General features: G+C 42.6%; 1 protein-coding gene across 3 annotated transcripts in view; it reads left to right on the top strand.

The window, feature by feature from the left end:
- The window catches only part of sik3 (SIK family kinase 3), a 34,080-nt gene that overhangs the window by 6,733 nt on the left and 12,521 nt on the right, over positions 1-14,826 (top strand). The window contains exons 2-15 of one of the 3 annotated variants that reach the window (XM_084351580.1): positions 5,758-5,874; positions 7,621-7,684; positions 8,137-8,298; positions 8,509-8,633; positions 8,925-9,048; positions 10,505-10,623; positions 10,942-11,052; positions 11,145-11,282; positions 11,751-11,828; positions 12,355-12,464; positions 12,684-12,840; positions 12,987-13,136; positions 13,230-13,303; positions 14,428-14,562. In XM_084351580.1, coding sequence (XP_084207706.1) covers positions 5,758-5,874; positions 7,621-7,684; positions 8,137-8,298; positions 8,509-8,633; positions 8,925-9,048; positions 10,505-10,623; positions 10,942-11,052; positions 11,145-11,282; positions 11,751-11,828; positions 12,355-12,464; positions 12,684-12,840; positions 12,987-13,136; positions 13,230-13,303; positions 14,428-14,562 — 1,664 coding nt within the window. Of the gene's footprint in view, positions 1-5,757; positions 5,875-7,620; positions 7,685-8,136; positions 8,299-8,508; positions 8,634-8,924; positions 9,049-10,504; positions 10,624-10,941; positions 11,053-11,144; positions 11,283-11,747; positions 11,829-12,354; positions 12,465-12,683; positions 12,841-12,986; positions 13,137-13,229; positions 13,304-14,427; positions 14,563-14,826 lie in introns of all 3 variants that reach the window. The other 2 variants (XM_084351579.1, XM_084351581.1) reach the window with 2 other exon arrangements.

Raw genomic sequence — 14,826 nt, 5'->3', positions numbered from 1 at the left:
AACTAGTTGTCATGTGTGATTCTCCCTATGCCAGTGGCCATTGTGATGTATAGGTGTGTCTTATTCAAAACTAGTTGCCAGATAGTGGTTACGGTTAGGTCTGCATATCCCCTAAAATGTACCCACCACAAAGTGTGGGCTCTGCTATGTAAGAAGGGAAAAAACTGCAAATGGCAGATGAATGTGTGATGTCCAGTTTTTAAACACTGTAGCATGTCCCCAGTCTTGTACTTTCAGCCTGACACACTCATCTGAGTCATTTCCACACACAAACTCATACAAGTGCACAACACACAAGTAGAACATCTCTGAAAGGCATTGTGCTGACTCATACTGCCTGTTCGCTTTCATCCCTGTGTGTGTGAGCACATGCATAATACAGTCATAGTGCTGACCTGCCGTGACCTTATTCTGTGTGTATGATGCTTTGTGATGTCCTCGTGACTTAATACACACACGCACATGCCACAATTTTAGTTTGGTACTAAGCAGCCTCTAGTTGGCTATTATAAAGACTAGGTTTGCACCCATGATGCCATGCTTTTGACATGAAAATAGGTGTGTGTGCGTGCGTGTATGCAAGTGCACGTTAAACGCTCTCACATGCTGATATGGGTTAAGCCTGAGCATTACACCCCCTGTGCATGCTGTAATCTGTGTCACCTGTTGATGAAGGTTAACCTCATACATAATATGACCGCACCACTGAGTGTATGTGCACTTCTCCCAGCTTCCCGCTGTAGACGTTACACCATAGGCCCAATTCTCTGTTAAGGATTAGCCTCATTATAGTTTAGTCATGGAGGGATGTTTTCAAAGTGAATATTCTAAAGAATGCTTGATGGCTAAAATGTAAATCAATCACTTTTAATGCTGTCTGATTTTCAAGATTCAAGATCATTCTTTTATCATTTTACAAAAAGTTTTTTTTATAGCAAGATGACATTTGTAGTCCCTATATACAACTCTCCTAGGTTGATAATGAGACAATACCTGCCAGGTTCTGCCTGATGCAGCTTAGTAATAACATGACAACTGTCCGACTGTTTCAGGTCTTTTTCAAGCAAAAATGTCAAACATTTGCTGGTTTCAACTTCCTCAGTGTAAGGATTTTCTGCCTGTCTTTGTCATGTTTGACAATGGAGTATTTTGTTTTCGGACTGCTGGTTAGGCAAAACAAGCAATTTGAAGACGTTACTGCGTGTTCTTCGAAAAATGATTATTTTGCTTTTTTTTATTGTAAAAAAATGAATACTAGCAGATTAATCAATGATAAAAATAATCGTTAGTCGCAGCCCTGGATCACATGGACTATTGATTCAAAGTAGTTAGTAAGAGCAGCATGAAGTAATGTCAGAAAAAGAATGTTTTGAGTTTTTACCTCATCTAGGGATGGAGAATGGGTTGGACTTGGGTCTTAGACTCATGCACATTTTTCCATTAGGTCTGCTGGTCCTGCTCCAATCAGTTTGACTCGGCGTGGCATCCCGGCATGGCAGGGATTTGCATTTCTACCACAACTGGGCTACCTGATTGAAAGCATGTCTCAATCCCTACAGGACTATCAAAGAATCACTGCTAACAAAGTGGCTCCAATAATTAAGTGACAGGCATGTTTCATTTTGTATAACTTCTTCACAATAATAGCCCCCTGTTATTAAGTGATTTAAAAGTTTTTATTATGAAGCAGCATTACAGGAAACATTGTATATTCACCAGCAGTAACTAAACAATACTACCAAAACACCTGAAAGCAAATGCGACAAAACGGTAAAACACAGCAGAAAGTAAAAACAGGAGGAGAGAAACTAAAGAGATTCAGTCAGAAGCTACAATGGTACTGAGAGCCGAACACACTGACTTTTAAAAACATCTTTCTGTCAGGTTTCCCACCCAACATCATACAGTTGAGTATCGATTTGCAACACAGAGTTGTTTGAGGGGGAGACAGGTTCCCGTTATGGGTTGGCCGCAGTCGCAAGAGGCAGGGCAGGCGTGGCTTGGCCCTACTCCTGAGCAGGTCCATCGCGGGCGCAGCTCAGCTCAATTCGGTGCAGTAAAACTGGTGATGGACAAGCAAATCAGTGCGACTTGCCAGTATCCACTGACAAAGCTGTGGCTGCTGACTGACTTTGGAGAAATGCTTCAACTGATGCTTCCTGTGTAAATAATTACAGACTTGTTTATTTATTTATTTATTTATCTGTTTATTTGTTTATTTATTTTTACTGGCGCTGGCAGCTTTGTCATCACTAGGGCATAGTAAGGAATTTGAAAAAGCCAGATACATTAGCATAAATTGATTGTTCTTTTAGCTATTAATTTCCCATTACATTCTTGAATGTTTTTTGAAAGATTGGTATTTTATTTTAAACTATTTTAAATCTCCTTTTGTTGCATCAGCAGCTTTTATTTCTTGTTAGTGTTTTTTTTTTTATAATACCAGTTAGTGTGTGTTTTGTAATGTATAGTAAATGATCCAGACTCCTCTGCTGGGCACCAGCTGCTCTGGGATGGTGCTGTGTTGAGGTCACTGTCTTGTGATCGGAGGGGCTATGTGACACTTCATCTCATTGCAGCCGGCCTCTCAGGAGTGTATGGGTATTTGTGTGTCTGTGTGTCTGTGTGTGTGTGTGTCCAGATCTTTTGATGGAAAATTCCATAGTCATAGAAGCTAGTGCAGAGCAGACTGAACTGAGGCTTCTACACTGTGTCACAACATATTTACTATACCTTGGCTGAAGCTAAAGCTGGAAACCCAACCTTTAAGATGTACACTGGTCACATGCCCGTTTGCCTCAAACACCGCTGCCACTGATGACTTGGATTGGCCTATCAGGGCATTACAATCATCCCAATGCCACAATGGAAGAGGGCTCAATGATTCTCAGCCATCGGCTGATCAGCCCAACCCCAATGTGTACATGTAGTGTGATCCAGATGTCCTGTTCCCAAATGTAAACACACCTCTGTCTGAGGTCACCCTTTGATTGTTTTGAAGCCTAGAGTTTGGCATTATGGCTGCCACCATCCTGTTTTTTTGGAGCTAGAAGTGATGATACAATACATATATGGACAATACTGTAGAACTGGGGAAGATATCCTGATAAGGTCTTACTGAGAACCAGAGGACACGCTGTGGTAACAACTCGTCAATCGCAATGTAGCCACACCCTAAAATAAATCCCGCTTTATCATGGGACAATAAATTACACAAAGGACATCATGCTGTAATTACGAAGACTTGAAACTAACGATTGAACTCATTAGGAAACTGTTAACCGGCATAATACATCAGGTGAGAAAAAGGGTCATTTCTCTTTAGCTCAAATACAGTCAGACCTCTTATTTTGCAACCAGTTGAGTTGCCCCCTGCTGGCCATTAGAAAGAATGCAGGTTTAAGACACTTGGGCATTGGATTCGGTTTTAGACTGCATCCAGTATTTGTACAGTCTGTGGTTGTTACCAGGATGCAGAAGGAGTGATTACATCAACAAAACTTGGATGACTGCCATGGCCAAGAATAGATTCAATCCAAGCCAATCCAATGCCCCATTCACACTGACCTTTCAAGGCGGGAATCTTGCGCCGATATTCTGCCGTGCCGTCTGTGTGAAAGTTACAGAGGCGGAATGGGGGACAGTTTTGTTGCCTCTGATCCGCCACCGGAGGTAGTAACAGAGCCGCAACAGAGACGAGACAACCTCTGTGTGAATGGAAATGGTGGCAGCACGGGACAGGGGTGTGTCGGTCTGATGGTGTTCACAGTCTGACAACTAAACAGATCCTTCACTCATCAAATCAAATGAGAAACACTGCCACAAGGCAAAGTTAAGATACCGAACAACAGTCATGTGGTAACAGGTCGTGTCTTCAGCATCTTGTATGAGGAAGAAAAATATTGAGTGGAAAATTGTCTGTCATCCTGTCTGTCCTACCAGCTCTTCATCACATTTTTGCCCGAAAAACCGCGTCTGTCCTCGGCACTGAGAGCCAGACAGTTCGCGCAGTCGAATGGTGGTGATTACGTGATGCGACTTAGAGCAAAAAACTTTAACTCACATCTTTGTAGCCTTCCACTATTGTGTTATTGTAGTGACTATCTCTGGCAACTTGTATTGAAAAAATCACTGCGATGGTCAACCATCCCGATCGAGACTGAACTTTCCCCTGGAAAATCCCTCCTCCCGAGTGAGAGTCAGAGGGGATTTGCTATTTACCGATGGCGATTATGTGATGTAATTTAGAGCAAAAAACTTTACTTTGTCTCTTTTCACGATACATGGTGGGTCAGGATCTCAATTACAACACATTATAACAGCATCCATATGATTACAAACAGGTGGCGGATACATGTTTAGATTAACAGGTGGACACAGGGAAACATGTTTTAAAAACCCACACAGATCTCAATGTTATGATGTGTACCATTACGCCTCTTTTTGTTCCGCAATGCCAGCATGCTGTATGAAATGACACACTGGAGCAGCTTTATGCCAGCGCTGCTTGGTTCAGTGTGAACAAACAAAAGCGGTGTAAAGGCGAGCCTTCGTTGTGGCGATAATGCGGAATCTCTGTGTGAAAAGGGCTAAAGAAATACAAGTGTTATTGTATTGATTGGGCATTCAGGTCATCCACAGAAATTGCATATTTGATAATCAAAAGACACAATCTCTACCAATACGCATGTTTTCCACAATTGTCCAATGTCCTTGATGTGAAGCTAAACACAGACACACACTGATCTGGATTAATGCCACTGTTGGATGTGGTTCTGTACTCTCTCAGGAGCCCTCTCTTTGCTCTCCCTCACTTCCCCTTCCTGTCTGTAACAGGAAGTCAGCCTTCAGAGGGCTCAACTTCTTCATGTCTGTTATCAGGAAAGGAGAGCTTGTGATGGCACTCAACAGAATTTAACGGATGAGGTGGTTTGTGTGTTTGTGCACGCGTTAGTGTGTGTGTGTGTGTGTGCGCGTGTTGATGCAGGGCGCATGCTTGTCATTTTTTCACACACACTTTACTTGCTCATCTATTTTTGGGAGAGGCAGTGTTTTGGGCCAGCCCCATTAACTTCGCTTGAGTAAGTCATTAAAGTGGTCTACCCATTCCTAAGTGGCTGAGCAAAGCCCCTGTCACACACCATCACTGTCCACACTGCTGGAGCCATTGTCGAGGGCTCAGCAGTTATGCAAGAGTGGTGCTCACAGTCAAAGGTCACGGCTCAGGTCAAGTTACCCAAACAAACTGGAATCCAGAGAAAGCACTGTGTTTGACAACACGCCATTTAGCTGTTGAACATCTCAAGAGTTGGCAGTATCTCCTCATGGTTTCTTGTGTTTTTGTTTTTTTTGTGACTGGTAACTATTTGTGTTTATTTATTATTTTTGTGCATTTGTTAATCGATTAGAGGTCATGTAGATTTGAGTCTCCGACTCACACCCTCACCTTAGCTTCTTTGTTTACTGGTTATTTTGTTGGCGCTTTGCACTTCTATGATTATTGTGTCATCACAGCAATATTGCAGGGGCACTGGACCCATGCCATGGAGCTGTTGCCTGTAATTTAAGTTTTTAGCCACATATCAGTAATGTGAATATATTGTCTGTATTAAAGAGGTGGTAAACATATTGCCTGTTTTAAGATACATTCTTTCTTGTTTTGTCTCCTCTCTCTTCTATACCCCCTCCTTCCCTGCTTCTCTTTTTGACACCTTATCTCATCCTTATCTCTTCCTTCATCTCCATCTCTGTCTCCAGGTGGCTATAAAAATAGTGGATAAGACCCAGCTGGACGATGAGAACCTGAAAAAGATCTTCAGAGAGGTGCAAATCATGAAGCTGCTGAAGCACCCCCACATCATCCGCCTCTACCAGGTACACTCTCGCACTCACCCACTGAGCCGATAACGCACACTGCTCACATCTTACACCTGTGACCCATGGCTCAATAGGGAAAGGACAAATAAAGTATGTGTTGATTTAGCAGAATCTAGCAGAATAGTTAACTACCATTGTTTTTTGGGTTAACTGTACCAAAGTGTTAAAGAATGCGTAGATATGTTTGGTTTTTAAATTATAAAATGTACATGGAAAAATTACTATGTCGATTTTTTTTCTGGGAAAAATAAACAGTTCTTCACACAGGGTGCAAAATTAAGTTTTTTCTTGTCCATCGGCCAAATGACTATGGAATGTTCACATTTTATCAGCCACTTTGTAAATTAGCATTGTTTGTTTTCTGGCTGGTATGTGAAGCAAATTTACCATATTACCGCATTTTGGCTGGTGGCTTGTGGCTGATGCTAATTTTGTACTCTGTTTTCACATTTATGGTTATGCCAAGGCCACATTGCCTGCGTAAATGTTGCAAAACCTCTTTCGCTGCGCAGTGGAACAGGCTAAAACAGCCGCACAGCCTGCATGAGCAGAGTGGTACACGAGAAGCTACAGTGGCACGTCATCTAGAGATTCAAAGTCTTGCCTTTTTTCTGTGTCAAGCGCACGGTTCTGAACAAAAGTAGATTGACGAATCTGTGGATAGCCATATCGACATCACACCACTGTTTCACTATAATTAGTGTCATTATCTGTAGAATGTGTCACACACGTGAAAAAAGTAGAATCAACAGATGAAGGGAATTTCTGGTGCATTCCCTTCCTCCCTCCCTCTCAATCTCTCTGTCTCTGTCTTTGACTCTCTCTCTAAACGAGGCTAAAGGAAAATCACCACATCATTATTATTGATCTTTATCAAAGGCAAACTCAATATAGAAAGATGGGGCGGGCAGTAGTAGCAGTACAGCAGCAGACCTCTAGGGACACACGCGCATGCATGCCAGCAGTTCAGCGACACAGCTGTCACATGCTGCTGAGGTGTTACATATCTGCGAGGCTGTCTAGTACCACCAGTCTGCTGCTTAAGAACTCCTCTTTGGTAAGACTCAGTGGTAGAAGTTAATGTGTATGTAGAAATTGGCATTTTGTGTGATTGGGCAGCACCCACAGTTTGAGTGAAACCCTACTGTCGTAAATATCCCAGGTCTGTAACAATTTGTCAGAAGTAATGTAGGTGTAACTACAAACAAAACTCTGAATTTAGAAGTAAAGATGTATGTAAGGCTGTGATCCTACCCTCTCACTGAAGTAGTGCAGAAACAAGTGATAGGAGGACAGATTGGCTGAGACGGAGACACCAGTCACCCTATGACAAGACACTGTACCCTCAGAATGATTTTGAAGCCGTTATATATAAGTTAAAACAGTTACAAAATGTTGCTTTAAGAAAGGAGAGTTTTCTGTGTGTTTTTGCAACCCGATGTTTTCCAGCTGTGTTGGGATTGTTTAACCAAACCAACTTGTCACAATCCAGCTTTTACAGCATCTTGTCTAAAACGGCCCCAAGCAGTTATAAACACTTAAACCTAATGCTGAAATCCTTACACATACATTGGAAACTACACCAAGTAAATGGCAGTTTTTGTTCTATTTAAATCTTGCCGTTTTTATGCCAAACAATGCTTACTCATTCTGTTGTGTAACGGGTGAACCGCCCAATACTGGATGTTGGCCTGTCATAGGGTCTATAGGTCCAACTTGTTTATCATTTATTAATGTTTTTAGGTGATGGAGACGGAGAGGATGATCTATCTGGTAACAGAGTACGCTAGCGGTGGAGAGATATTTGGTAAGTGTGTTCCCCACTGTTACCTTGATGTAGATTGTATAGATTTGTTATTGTCTCTTCCTCTGCTTCATTGTTTGTCTGGCAATTTTGTTAAGGAAAAAGTCCAAATCTGTCAAATATTTTGGATATTTATTTATCACATGTTTGGTTCATTCGCACTGCATCTTTATTTTTTAACACAGCTTGATTACATGTTTTTCCATTATTTACTCCTTTTGTACCAATTATTTGGATAGTTGAAATTGCTTGTCTGAAACTCTGAGTCATGTCTTTTCCCCTATGTCCCATTTCTGTTTTCTAAAGGATTAAAAATCCCCTTTTGCATTCCTCCTCGATGATTAATGTTGTGATTTATTAGGCTAAATTAAAATCATAGGCTTCACTTCCTGTGTATTGAAAGATACAACTGAGTACCAAAATATCTAAACTGTACTGTGTTTGTGTATGTGCAGACCACTTGGTGGCTCATGGGCGTATGGCAGAAAAAGACGCCAGGAAGAAGTTCAAGCAGATTGTTGCAGCAGTCCATTTCTGTCACTGCCGCAACATCGTCCACAGAGACCTAAAGGCTGAGAATCTGCTGCTGGACCACAACCTCAACATCAAAATCGCAGGTTCGTGTGTGTGTGTGTGTGTGTGTGTGTGTGTGTTTTCACTTAAGAATGTATGGGTGGGAAGCTTAATATAGTGGTTTTGGGCTGTCTTGGTGAGTGGGTGAAGGCATGTGTCAACATGTGCTTTTGGAGCATTTTCCTGGGTTGGTTGAATTTACTCTGTAGAAGAAAGCAATAAGATTGAATAAACTTCTCCTCTCCCCCTGTCAGATTTTGGCTTCAGTAACCTGTTTTCTCGAGGCCAGCTGTTGAAGACATGGTGTGGCAGTCCTCCCTATGCCGCACCAGAACTTTTTGAGGGCAAGGAATATGATGGACCTAAAGTAGATATATGGGTGAGTAGACTTTTAGGTATGCATAAGGCCCCGCTGGGCTGCAACACAGGGTGTAACTAACTGGCTTGAACTTTCCAGGAAGACAAATACATGAAAGAAGAATCCTGATTGAATGAATGAACGCGGAAGAGACAGGCCCTGACGAGTTTTTGTCTTTAAATTATAGCACCCAATTTCTTCAAAAGACTGTAGCGGTCTGGATTTATTAATAATAAGAGTAATTGTTTGTTTATGCCCTATTTAGAAAAGCTGTACTAATGTTTTGTTTCCTGCTGTCTTTTCTCTGTGTAGAGCTTAGGTGTGGTGTTATATGTGTTGGTGTGCGGCGCCTTGCCATTCGACGGCAGCACTCTACAAAATTTGCGGGCACGTGTCCTCAGTGGCAAGTTCCGAATCCCCTTCTTTATGTCCACAGGTAGGCCTCCAGTCAGCTCTCACTCTCTCCCATGTCTCTTTACTCCCTCCTCTAGACCATACCTTAATCAGTGTAAGATAAACTTTTTTACATCCAAGGGCCAAGCAAATTCTCAAGTGCTTCAATCGATTGTTAATGTGTTCTGTGTGTGATTCTCTCTTGAAAGATCATGTCTTGATGCAGAAAAGTGGATAATTATAGAATAATGAATAATGAATGTAAAACCCAATTCTCAAAATTATAATTGCCTGTAACAATTTTGTAAGGCCAGGTTGTACTTTCGTTATGGCTGAACTAATTAGATTGTGAAACATCTGGGCTACTTCTTGAGTTTTGGTGAGGGTGGTTGAGCGTGAGATAATGGAAGTAAATTCATCCGTTTATTTTAGTTATGGATTATTACAAGTATGCTGCTTTCTAAAAGTAGCAAGTAGTCACACAGTGCGCAAAAAGGAATTATTTACAGAAATAAAAACATTTAATTAGTGGAGATGCATTGATAATAGTTATATATAAATGCATCGTAGTTAGGGTGTGAATCTTTGGCAATTCAAAGTCGATTATTGAATGAATAGAAAAGGGGACGATATTTTCTATTTACTATTTTCATTTCTTTAATTGGTGTCCTTAATCTGCTGAAATACAATATGAGGCACAACTGGAAATTAAGATAAACAATCTCCCTTTTCATTTTAAAAAGTTAACAGCAATAATTTATTGATTTGAAAGCATTTATTCAATAACAAAATAAGGGGATGTGCTCTGCTGTGTTATTAATATAAGTCCAGCAGTGAGAGCAGCCTCTCTGCTGCACGGTTTGCTCCGGGCGGGTCCATCATTGTACAAGACGCTGAGCAGAAGCAGGGTTTGAGGTAAAATGGACTGAGCATTAACCGAGTCATTTTCTTCACCACAGTTTGTTTAACGCGTTGAATGCTGCAGTGTGTGTTTTGTTAGTGAGGTCAGCTGATCTCGTTTGTCACTGCTTATCGCCGCTCATTTCGTTCTGTAAACATCATTAGGATTTAGAAAATTGATTTTGACAGTTGTGAATAGATTCTAATCAGTTTTTTTTTTCTTTTTTTTTTTTTACCTGTCCCTACATCATAGTCTTCTGAATCGGAATTGAAAACATAAGATTCCCACCCCTACTTGCTAGCAGTCTTCTTCCTCATTGCCTTTGTTTAGGGCATTACTGTTTTATTTGTTGCTGGCTGCTGCCACAAATTTATAATCAGAGCAATAGTGTGAGAAAAATGGTAGGTTGTGAATTTTCCCACTCATGGTTTACTATATGCATCCTTGTGCAAAATACAAAGAAAATAGGAACCCATTAATGAAAACATTGCTCAACATTGTGCTCAAATTGGTCAAAATTCCACACCTTAAACAGTGCCTTTGGTCAGCTTGAATTTATTTTTGTCATATATATGTGTGTGTGTGTGTGTTTTTGCAGACTGTGAGTACTTGATCAGACACATGTTAGTGCTGGAGCCCAGCAGACGGTTGACAATGGAGCAGATCTGTAAGAACAAATGGATGAGACTAGGAGACCCGGACCCAGACTTCGACAGGGTGAGACCCCACTAGAATTGTATAGTACTTGATATTTTGACTCAAGGCAGGGTCATGTAATAATCAAAAAAAATAAAATAAAATTCACCTGTCTAATTTTCCACACTGGTGATTGGTAATTGTCTTCCCCTGCGCTGCCCACTGTATGTCTTTTTGCAACTATTAGTGAGAATTTGATGACTTTGCCCATTTCCCAAAATGTCAAACTATTCCTTTAACTTAATTTTCCCAGTGGAGTTGGTGCTCCAAACTGTGTCATATTTGCCACTACCCTGAGAGTTTGCTATCAACTCTCCCCTCATCTCTTCTTCCTTCCAGTTGATAGCCGAGTGTGAGCAGGTGAAGACGGAAAGAGAGACGGAGCTCATCATTGAGCAGGTGCTGATAGCCATGTCTGAGATGGGTCTGGACCGAGAGCGCACACTTCAGGTTGGACACAACCTTAGCTGACTTGCACTGATGCTCCCTTTTGTCAAGCGTCACCTCAGCAACTTATTTCTTTCCTGATTTTTCCTCTCTAGTCCCTACAAACAGATGCATACGATCACTACAGTGCCATCTACAGTCTGCTGGCTGACCGCCTCAAGAAACACAAGACCCTGCCTGTTGTTGCCCCACCCACACCGCGCTCCATTAGCTATCCTGTTAACGCTGTACAGGTAATTCATTATCTTTTGGTGTTAGAATAATGCGATGGTGACTTTACAGCCGACATATGTCAGTTTTTAACAGAATTTGATGATATTTTGGAGAACTAGGGCTAATCTACATCAGGTTTTTATTGCTGTGATCAAGCTTTCTAAAGCCACTACTTGATCTTAACACACCCTCTCAATAGCTGATTAATCAAATGTATTACTGTACTATACTATGAATTGATAATAGGTAAATATATATACTGTTTCATCAGTCTAAACAACAGTGGTCATCATGTCTATCGTCTGACTGGATTTGATTGGCTTTAACCCTCATCTGCCAATCCCACTGCACTAATGAGATTGTTTGAAAATTAGTGCAATCCTTACATGCCCTGTGTGTGTGTGTGTGTGTGTGTGTGTGTGTGTGTGTGTGTGTGTGTGTGTGTGTGTGTGTGTGTGTGTGCGTGCGTTTGTGTGCGTGCCCAGCAGACGGATCCACAGGGTAATCCTGTTAGCATGACTGTTCCCCATGTCCAGCTCATCAACCCAGAGAACCAGATTGTTGAGGTGAGTCGACCTGGTTGCGTCAGCCTGGCAGTGGGTGGCCACCAGTGAGGGTCATCATGCCTGATAAGCAAGTTAGGTATAGGCAGGACTTTTGTTCGAGGATTTGAAATCCTGTCCACGGCTCCAACCTGACTTTTTCTAACTTAGAGTTTGACTGGTTTCTGACGATTTGCACGTTTTGTATTCACTGTCCATGATTAATAGTCTGCGCTGACAGTTTTCTTACTGTAAGTGTAGCCCCTTATCCATCTCATAGACTAGGATCAGACACACATTATCATACACACGTGCACACACACTCAAACAAAACTCACAGAGCCTAAAATCTGACTCACAAATGCTGTGAAACAGAAGAATGTGTCAGATCACTGCATTGCAGCAAAGATTTTAATATAATACCTGAACTTTAAAGCATGTACATTATAACTGAAATACATTTAAATAGTATGTGCATCAACACAGCCATGCAACACACACTACCAAAGGTAATTGCTAATGACCAAATGTGTGTGTATTTATTGTTTAGCCGGATGGCAGCATGGCACTGGACAGTGATGAAGGGGAGGAACCATCTCCAGAGGCCATGGCTCGCTACCTTTCAATGAGGCGGCACACTGTGGGGGTACCAGACCAAAGGTAATGCATAAACACAACTCTCTAACCCACTATCAGTGATGTTTTTGTTATTGCTACAGTATCAAAAGAAGATTTTTACTCTATAACTGTGAGCTACAGGGATAGTGGAGTGTAGGTTATTTAATTTGCATGCTAATCATCAATTCCAAATTAGACATTAACCAGTACATGAGCTAGTTTCTAGCACATTAGCATTCTTTCTACCTCCTCTCGCCACAGGACAGAGATGCAGGAGGACCTCCAGAAACTGCCACCAGGTTTCCCCCGTGGTGCAGTGCCCCAGCCCCCCTTCCCCACGCTGGCCCCCACAATGGGCCAAATGCACACTCTTATGCCCACACAGAGCTTGCAGCCCACGCAGCAGCTGGAGTACAAGGTACAGTCAGTTGGGTTAGATTTGGTGTGTGGTCAACAGAAGGCCTATGGAAGACATTTGTAGAAACCTACATGTGGAGGGTCTAAATATCAACTTTACTGTTTTTTCTCTCCCAATCTGGCTCCCTGTGTTTGCTCATCCTTCAGGAGCAGTCCTTGCTGCAGCCACCTACTCTGCAGCTGCTCAACGGCATGGGGCCTCTTGGTCGAAGAGCTTCCGATGGCGGGGCCAACATTCAACTACACGCTCAGCTTCTCAAGAGGCCCCGGGGGCCCTCACCACTTGTCACCAGCCCGGTGAGGATCTGGATTTCTGTGTGTGCAGTTTTTATATTCTCCTCTGATGTGAACTCCAGGAGTATTGACTGATGAACTCTTTGCCTCTCTCAGCACCCTATCCCTGCAGTAGCTCCCGTGGATGAGGAGGGTTCAGACGGAGAGCCAGACCAAGAGGCAGTACAGAGGTAACCCACGATGATAGTTTTTGGTGAAGGGCTATACTGTACAGAGGTGCTGTCTAAACTGGATTCTCTGGAGGGCCCATAACCTGTGACTACAGGTTGATCGGTTCTGTGTAAATGTCGAAATAAGGATAGCTAGCTTAAAAATTATTAATTTTCTAAAGGCATACATTTTTAAAACTCTCACGCCATTTAAAATGGTTTACCAGTTGTAGTTTGTAATACAGATCTCCACCACTGACTTCTATGGAAACAAACATTTTACATGCCTGAAATACATCAGGACAGTGACATAATAATCATTAAATCCACTTAACTGCTCAGAAAAGCAGGGTAAAACACTGGGCTTCCACAACAAATACTGGAACCATGCAGTGGATGTTTATAGACATGTGCAAGAATGTAGAAAGGTCCATAATGAGAACTTTGACATAGAAAGAGCTGACATAAGGCCAAGGGAAGGACAGGTAAAGGTTTAGTATGTGGAGCTGTGTTGTTGGATTCAGAAGTCCAGGTTAGGGTTTCCCAGCTGGTCCTCTTCAGACAGCACCTTCTGTAGACTTCGCTGGTGTCCTGGGTTGCTGGGAGTGAGTGCCTCTAGGCTGCTCTGCTTTTTTCCACGGGAGGTGGCCACTCTGCTGTGGTGCTTACCCCATCTCTCCTTTCTCCATCGCACAAGTGCCTTCTGCCACAGTTCCAAACTGAATCTGCCACCAAATCCAACCCTCCTATCTCTCAAAGTCTTTGGCCAACAACTTCTATATCTTTCTTATTTCAGCAAGTGCCAAATTATTCTCCAGACTTTCTCACCTTTTCTCACACAGCTTTGCTAACCCTGAAGCTTGCAAAACCAATGATTTAAAAAAACTGCAACCAGTCCAATCCTCAAATTGGAAACTGGGTGTTTGTGGGATACCCATAAGCTATAACATCCATCTATGGTGTAATTTTATTTCATGTTTTTTATGATTGGCTAAGATTATATGAATGATGGCACCCATTGGCAGAGGTGGGAAGGGGCGGGCCTTTCCCCCCCGTCTCCATTAGCCAATGAGGACAGAGAGCTGACCAGCGCTGCTTCCTGTCTCCCACCCTCACCCCCGTCCTCCCCCCTCCCTGCGGCCCAGGTACCTGGCGAACCGCTCCAAGCGGCACACGACGCACGCGCTCACGAGCACATCGCATGGCGAGCCCTCGGCAGAGTCACAGCGACCCCAGGGCCCCCGCCAGAGGGTGGGCTGGGCCCCCGACACACACACCCGGTGAGGGGACACGCCCGCTCCGAGCTGTATATGCACAAACACACACACAAACACACACTCACATTAAATAGGCATTTTGAGCCTAACTCTTTTTCTCTCACACGCACACACACTCTCACTTGCACACAAAGCTGATCTCACACACACGATGTTCTCACACCAGGTGAAAGTTGTGCACCTTCCGAACAGAAAGGACATTTTTTTCAGCAGTGTTGTTGGAGGTTGAGGGTGGGACACATGTCTCCACGTCACCGGTTGATTCAA

The sequence above is a fragment of the Pagrus pagrus genome (assembly GCF_965226575.1).
Source record: "Pagrus pagrus genome assembly, chromosome: 4".
In the NCBI taxonomy this organism is placed as follows: Eukaryota; Metazoa; Chordata; class Actinopteri; order Spariformes; family Sparidae; genus Pagrus; species Pagrus pagrus.
Note: the sequence above shows the minus strand (reverse complement) of the source record. Positions and strands in the feature narration are given on the sequence as shown.